We start from the raw sequence: 7,652 nt of genomic DNA on the forward strand, positions 1-7,652 counted from the left end.
TTACAGTTTAAACTTGTCTCCTCTGCACACGAGTGGAAAGTCTGATCGTTCCGCTGGCCTGTCCGCAATGAACAACGAAGGTCTCGGAAGATACATTTCACGGATCAGCGATTGTATTGCTTGTCCTTCCTCTCCGAAGTGTATTATATAACACACAGCTGTACAACATGAGCCGGAGAGGATGACGTTATGCTGACGTTTGATACCTGTCCAGTCAGAGTGCGCTCAGCCGGCACCAGGGCACTCCGCAGTCTCTGCAGGGACACACATGTGTGCTACCAGGGCCGAGTCAGTGTGAGGGCACACCTCTCGCTTCCCAGCGCGGCCCTGGGGCACAGGCAGGACGGGTACTGGGGGCAAGCTGGCCTGCACCTGAAGTCTTTCAACAAATCGGTGCAGTTTGCCAGTCGCCAACAGCAAGTCCCCCAGCGAAAGCGTTCGGGCTCCTGCAGAATCCGTTCCGAGACTTCGCTTAGACCACACGCATGATGAAATTTAAAAATATATATACATAAAGAGGACCGAACTTCACAACAGCATGACAACCAATAAGCACTCCGCGACCTCAAGGCAATAAAGCAAGCTTTGTAAAGACCGATTTAAAAATGATTGATTTGGAAACACAGTAATGCCCCTCTGTTCCAGCCTACAATCTGCGTTCACACAGTACAATACAGGGCGTGCTTGTTGGCAGGTCACACTGCGGACTGACCCCCCAGGCTGCAGACCAAGCGCCCCGGGCCCGCAGACGGGGCCCCGAGGAGGCTGGCGCACGCCAATGAATAAATGATCGCGCGGTAACAGTATAGCTCGCGAGGTATCAGTCTAAATGGTGACATCAGCCTCCGCGAGCTGCACGCTCCTGCAACCCTGTGGACTGCGAGAGGGGACGAGAAAGTGCAGCACGGAAGAAATAACAATCCTGGGTTATCCGTTCACTAGGGGCCCGAAAAAGAATTATTATTATTATTTATTAAGTGTGTGTCTCTTGTCCTGTGTCCTGTGTATCATGAAGGCATTAACAGGCATTGTAACCGCTGGACGGACAGACTGTAATAAAAAGCACATCCACTGTATGGACTGTCTTGTCTGGTGTGTCTCCCCTCCAGGCTCACACCTGCTCAACGGCAGCCACCCTGCGCCAAGGGAAAGCAGATCCAGAGAGCGAGAGGTGAATAGTTGCCCTTCCTAGAGCTGTTACCTGGTCACAGAAATACTCCAGCACAAGGAGTTCACGGTTTTGGAGATCTCGCTGTCATCATCAACATTATCACTACCGTTATTATTATTATTATTAATTCAAAAAAGAAAGAAGGCACACTTGATCAGTGTAATCTCTAGCCTAGAAACACATATGAACCTATACTGCTGTACTGTACGGTGAAGCTTCCTGACCGCTGTGTTGTGCATTACCAGTATGACAACTGTACTGATATCAACAGTCTTTCATGCAACAAAATCATTTTACTTGATTTTTATCACAACATAGAATATACAGCCTATAACAAGCCTACATTTAGAAATGCATCATGACGTCTGTTCATGCAGTAGCTCATCATCACAATCGTCCTCCTCATTATCTTAGTTCTTCACTTTTACAGAAGCAGCTAAACCGATTTAAACAGAATCGCTTACTAGCTCTTCTTCATCACTCAACACGTCATCTTTACAGAAGGGCCGTGTCGCTTGCTCACTATGGACCGAGGGGCTCAGCGATAATGACCTCCGCACGGAGGGGGGTGAAAACACTGCCCACACCTCCATGAACAACAGGAGAGGCGTCAGGGTGCGACGTTCTCGCGCCGCGGGAGTTCAAAGCGAAAAATAAATCCGACTATTCGTGTGTTTTTATTTCGCATTGTCAGCATTACACGCACAAGCGCATATTCAGAGTGGCATTCGCTTTGTCCAGACTGAAAATCGATACCCGAAAGCCTAGCTCGTGCTCGGTAAAGGTGCACATTTTAGTTCAGCAAAAACACCAAAACTAGCGGTGTCGTTCTCCGTCTTAAAGGCTTGCTGCACAATGCATATCAACTTTTTTTTTTTAATTTCACCCAAATATAATGAAATATAATGTGCACTGGACAGCCGAACCCAGAGACTAAGCATCTGGTCATGTAATAATATTATTGTCGATCTTTTGCTGTGATTGCAAAAGGAAAGATGGCCAGCAAGCAGTCGTCACCGAATTTACCATTCACACGAGCTATACAAATGTCTGTGTTTGCATGCAGTTCCGCGCGGGTTAATTAGGTAGGTAAGAAACTTGAACGGGGTCTCGCACTAGAACCTGATACACGCGCAGGTAACTGAAGTATTTCCCATTGTCCTGCATCCAGACCTATATAAATCGAGCCTGGCCGACAGCACGAACCACATATCGCCCTTCTGCTCTTCTGCATCAGCGGCTGGTCGAGACCTCCACAAGCGGTAAGCGGGGGCTCTCGTGAGGCGGGGCGGGGGGCACCGCAGGGTCCGGCTCGTTCCTGCAGGTGTACCCTATCGGCGCCGCGCTTCCTGATTCTGCGCGACCTGCTTCTGTGTTGAGAACGGAGCGGAGGGGAGGGGGGCGTCTCAACGCGATGGAGGACAGCTCCTAACTCCTTTATGAGCGAGAAGCTGGGAAAACGCGTGCGTTTCAGAGACGTCAACCAGACAGTTGGCAAACTGACTTACAGTGAGGTAGTTTGGTTATCTTTACCCAGCCAACGATATATCTTGTTATTGTCATAGCAGTAAAATGGTATTTACCTGTATACCGTCGTGAAAAGTTGCGTTTTGTTTTTGCTTTGGAGTTGATTGGTCTGCAGGAATGTAGGAGGACTGAAACAGATACTGTATAAAAGTTAACTATACAAGTTTTTAAAAAAAAAAAAACTTTTACTATTAAAGCTAACAGAGTTTTGCAGGAAAGCTAGCGGCGCCAGAGATTAAAAAGCAAAAGGCAAAGAAAAGCACTGAGCTCTTAAACCGCTGGATTAGAGCAGGAAAGCTCCTGAGCCGCGAGAGGTAAACAGGTGGCACTAAAGGCTTTCTTATAGAGACTATTAGAAAAATAAAATAGCGATTGATTCGAAACTCTCCTGTCTTTCACAGGTTTAACATGTCTCTGAATTCTATCCTTTCTTCGGATGCCATTGAAGCAGCGCTGAAAGACTGCCAAGGTATCGTGCCGTAACTGCTGCAGGTTTCCCGTGAAGCGAGATACAAGATCCTCATTATCTGTGAAGATGTCACAGACGATGAGGACGGAGGGTGCGCTTAAGAGCGGTATTCTGGGATGCGAATACTTCTGTGTTCAGTGTCACAGAGAATCAGTCATTCTCTGCGCGTCAGACAGGACGGGACGAGTCCCGGTATCCTCGGGCCGTGACGGACAGACGCGCCCTGGGGCACGAGCTCTCACGCTGCCCTCGATTAGCGCTGGACAGAGGCCGGCAAAGCCTCGCACCGAGTGTGCCACTCGGGAAACCGTGAAAGGCTGGGTGCTCTCTGGAGAAACAGAACTTCAGTTCTGTAAAGTGTGCGTCTGTGAAATGATCTCCAAGTGAATGAGTAAGATTCACTCCGGGAGCGGAGTGACAAGGCTGATTCTGTGTTTTTAATCCTCTTGCTTCTCACCAAACTAAATGTGTTTCTCAGTGCATCAGAAAAGCCACACAGTCCTCTCGTTAACAGCTACATTTCTGACCACATGGACAGACTTGTAGGTAACACCTCAGAGGAGGAGTTATAAATGGCTTTTAGAATTGCATTCTAGTATCAGATGTGTTTATAAAGAATCAACAGATGTGATAATAGTGAAATTCTTACCCTTCTTGCAAAGGTAGTATTTTAAGTGGCTTATAACAGCAATAATAATGCTAAGAGGTTGTTAAGAGACAGTCACAGATGAACTGAGAACTGGAGTGATGTTACATGGTATCTACATGCTCTTGGAGAGGAAAGAACAAAACGAAGAGATGTTCTGTCTTTTCTCAATGTGTGGCTCCCAAATGGGGTTAAAATTATGATGACGTGGAATACTTGATTTTAATATCTGTGGTTACTGTAAATAATCGAGTAAAAAACACTTTCACAGTCTGTGATGTTTGTCCTAGTCCTGGCACAGTGGACTTGCTCTTGAAGGTTGTATGCCCCTCGGAGGCGCTGTAAGCAGCCCGTCTGCAGGACGTGGTGGAATGTCTTCGCTCGGCCGGCGCTGTCCTCGGAGGTGAACCGTGTCCTCCCGCCTCTTCCCTTTCCCCAACCAGCTCCAGACTCCTTCAACCAGAAAAAGTTCTTCCAGCTGTGCGGCCTGACCAAGAAGTCGCCCCAGGAGGTGAAGGATGTGTTCCGCATCCTGGACAACGACGCCAGCGGCTTCATCGAGGAGGAGGAGCTGAAGTCAGTCGATCCGCCCCTCTCTGTGTGTCTTCTGTCCGCACAAGAACAGGCCCCAGTGGCATCTCGCGTGGTGTCTGAGTACAGGGGGGGTTTAAGCGGGCGCTTTCTGCTTGGGTTCTCCACACTCTCACAAGAGCTTCTTTATAGCAGACGAGCTGAGGGGTCACTTTTTTCTCTTTTCTGACCAAAACTCATGTCCTCCCTCGTGGAGAGCGGTGCCGAACACCGATGCTTGGAATTCCGGATGTTTGTGTCCGATGTCGTTACGTGTGGCAGGCAGTTTTTTTCACGAACTTCCCGTTTAAGAGTCCAGGTCAGACACGTCAGCAGTGTGACTTGTTCACAGCACAGATCAGTAGGGGTGGGCAGGCGCTTTTCCTTGCAAATGACCGCGCACCCATTTGCATGGGGGGGAGCTGTCGGATGCCGGGGATAATCCTCCGGAGTGGAGTGGGGTTTTTCCTGCGGGAAAGTCATGCCGCGCCCTGTTTCCCCCCGTCGGCTCCACGCAGGTTCTTCCTCCAGCGGTTCTCGCCCTCGGCCCGGGTGCTGACGGCCGCCGAGACCAAGAACTTCCTCTCCGCCGCGGACGACGACAACGACGGGAAGATCGGATGTGAAGGTGAGCCCCCGCCCCTCCCATCCCCAGGGAGAGGCTGAAGGAGCTAGAATGCACTCCTCCGGCCTCCACCTCGTCCTCCCAGACTGCGAACGGGAACATCCTCTATCAAAATCTCTTCCGTTTTCTCTCTGTCGTCTGCTCTAGTCTTTCTTCCGATACAGGAGGAATCTGAATTCGGCAGGGAGGGAGGGGTGCGCTCTGGGTGGGGTCTGGTCGTGTCCTCTCTGCAGCGGAAGGGATCGCTCGGAGACACGCTGCTCCTGGCCTCCTCCCGTGTCAGGGGTTATAATCGCTGTGGCTGACGGTGCTGCTCTGTAACATCCCTGTGTTGTTCGTCCTCAGAATTCCAGGCTATGGTGCTTTCCTGAAGGCCCGGGGCATGATGGGCAGGGGGACAGCACAGGGAAGCGCCCCTCTCCAGCCCAGAGGGATTAAACCAGCTTCCTCCCTCCCTCCCTCCCCGGCTCTGGATTGGGAAGACCTGCCCGGACCAGATCGGAGCTATGCCTTTTTGGAATACATTGCCGACAAGCATGGCCGCCCAACCTCTGCTTGAGACAATGTACAAGTGAATTACTCTATAATAATAAAAAAATAAATTGTAATATCCGTGTAAGTGGTTTCTATTTCTTACTAGACCCTCATCTCATATCAGTGGGGATTTAGCTCCAGAAAGAAAGGGAGCTGAGTGATCTCCAGTTTCGATAAGCGTTTTTCCCAGTTCAATCTCTTCCTGTGACCTTGTCCTTGTATTTTCTTATATACGGGTGCTGACACATTTTAAAATCTCTTTCTCTGCAAAACAATGCAAAATAAAACAATTGTGTGAAGCTCTTGCTGCGCGCTGTAGCAGAGCTAGCACACAGAATGGCTCAGCTGAAGCCTGGGTTTAAAGGGAGAGGGTTTCCCAAGGCTGGAACTGAGCGTGGGACATCTTGGCACCTCAGCAACAGCAGTGTCCCAGGAACACTAATAAAAAGCAACACTGAACTTTAAGCAAAGTAAGCAAAAGACTGTGAAAAGTAAAAAATAAATATTTATGCAGAAATATTTCATACAAATTCTGGACTGGAACAGAAATCCATACCATAAAATATACAGCGTAAAAGTACTGCTTGTCTTAGAATACCGATCACTGTAGATCTAAGCAGACTCTTCTCTCAGCTGCATTTATGCTACAGGCATACTCAGAAGACAACACGTGAATCCTTAAATTCATTATAATTATAACGACGTCATGCATTTACAGTATATAAGGCTCTAAACCCAATGGATCGATAATCGCTGCCCTTGTGACTTATTGATTGGAGGCACTCTCATGTCGGAGGGCAGTACCTGGAGGGCTGGGTTGGTGTGTTTTGCAGTGTACTTAAGGTGAGTTGAAGACATGACTTTGGGACGGGAGCTGTCATGTGACTTTCTGAAGCTGACTCATTTCAAATATACCGCATTTGCAAAAATTCAGGTGACAATACAGACAAAATTCCCTACAGCAGGACAGTAAATTCCCACTTCAATGCGTTTTTTATGTTTCTCTCTTGAAAACCCAATATCTTTCTGAAATCTGATGATAGTGTCATGTTGCAGTAAAAATCAACAAACTGCACTTAACTCAATTTACACCAAATCAGTGTATGAGAGAAAAATCAATATTATCTCTCATTCACCTCTGTTATTTCTTTATAAATTTGCAGCCTTTCATTTTTACACAAACCTTTAGAAACCAGTGCAAAAGCTCTGAAAATGACTTTATTCAATTAAATGTATTTTGGAAAACTTGCTTCTGTTTGCAGTGGTCAATGTGTGTATATCAAAGTGACTGTGGTTCCCCAAGTTTTAATGAAACAAAATGCATGAAAATACAATGCACCTGTATTATTTGCCTTTCATATAGAAACATGCAAAAGTTCCCAACAGTAATTTGACTAAAAGGGGATTGGAGTTCAGCAGTCAAGGTGACGCTTTAGAGAGACTGATCCACAGGACCATGCTGAGGTGTAAAAGTAACCCCAGCACTGATCTCATCCTGCCTGTTAGAAAGGAGCTGATTCAGACTTGACTTCACGATTACTGCAATTTGGAAAGAAACAAAATCATTTTTAAATACTAATCTGAACACTGCAACATGGAAGAGTAAAAACCAAACGTATGCAGTAGTGGCTTTTATTCTGTCTTCTTTCACCCATTTTCCAACCACTTCATCCAGTACAGGGTGGATCAGAGACAGAGCCTATCCCAGCAAGCAACAGGCACAAGGCCGGGTACGCCCCGGACAGGACACCACTGTGCATCTCAGAAGATGTTTTTCTCTCTCCTTGATTAAACACCAACAGGAGAAATGACAAACATTCAGATTCGCTCAGATACCAAACTACCAAAGAAGCAAGTCGGGCCGGATGAGCCCCCACTCGTTTGCAGACCCCTCCTACGTTCTTACTGCTAGAAACCTCAGCTGGCCTTGACGCCCTTGGCTCGGGTGCGTCCCTCTGATCATTTTCAATAAGAGCTCGGGCCCAGTGAAGGTCGTGGTGTCCTTGCATGCCAGTGAGTTGTTCTGCAAGGCCGGACCACTGAGCACCACAGACCTATCACAGAAGCTATTATATTAACAGGCACCAGCTTCTTTCTGTCCGTTATTAAC

At 47.7% G+C, this 7,652-nt stretch overlaps 1 protein-coding gene across 4 annotated transcripts; it reads left to right on the forward strand.

Moving 5' to 3' along the window:
• The first annotated feature begins 2,280 nt into the window (after nucleotides 1-2,280).
• Nucleotides 2,281-5,616, forward strand: LOC148644767 (parvalbumin, thymic CPV3-like). 4 transcript variants are annotated; one of them, XM_088612655.1, is made up of 5 exons: nucleotides 2,281-2,433; nucleotides 3,100-3,167; nucleotides 4,257-4,389; nucleotides 4,902-5,011; nucleotides 5,354-5,616. In XM_088612655.1, the coding sequence occupies exons 2-5, from the start codon at nucleotides 3,107-3,109 to the stop codon at nucleotides 5,377-5,379; spliced, it is 330 nt and encodes a 109-aa protein (XP_088468781.1). In that variant the 5' UTR covers nucleotides 2,281-2,433; nucleotides 3,100-3,106; the 3' UTR covers nucleotides 5,380-5,616. The 4 variants fall into 4 exon arrangements, with proteins under 4 accessions (XP_088468781.1, XP_088468780.1, XP_088468782.1 ...); XM_088612654.1 differs by lacking the exon at nucleotides 2,281-2,433 and adding an exon at nucleotides 2,529-2,685; XM_088612656.1 differs by lacking the exon at nucleotides 2,281-2,433 and adding an exon at nucleotides 2,536-2,680.
• Nucleotides 5,617-7,652: the final 2,036 nt, after the last annotated feature.

This window comes from Lepisosteus platostomus, chromosome 19 (assembly GCF_059453375.1).
Source record: "Lepisosteus platostomus isolate fLepPlt1 chromosome 19, fLepPlt1.hap1, whole genome shotgun sequence".
Classification (NCBI taxonomy): Eukaryota; Metazoa; Chordata; class Actinopteri; order Semionotiformes; family Lepisosteidae; genus Lepisosteus; species Lepisosteus platostomus.

Coding starts and splice junctions, on each gene's coding strand:
- LOC148644767 (XM_088612655.1), top strand. CDS start 3,107: ATGTCTCTGAATTCTATCCTTTCTTCGGATGCCATTGAAGCAGCGCTG. Junction 3,168..4,256: donor AGCGCTGAAAGACTGCCAAG/GTATCGTGCCGT, acceptor TTCCCCAACCAG/CTCCAGACTCCTTCAACCAG. Junction 4,390..4,901: donor ATCGAGGAGGAGGAGCTGAA/GTCAGTCGATCC, acceptor GGCTCCACGCAG/GTTCTTCCTCCAGCGGTTCT.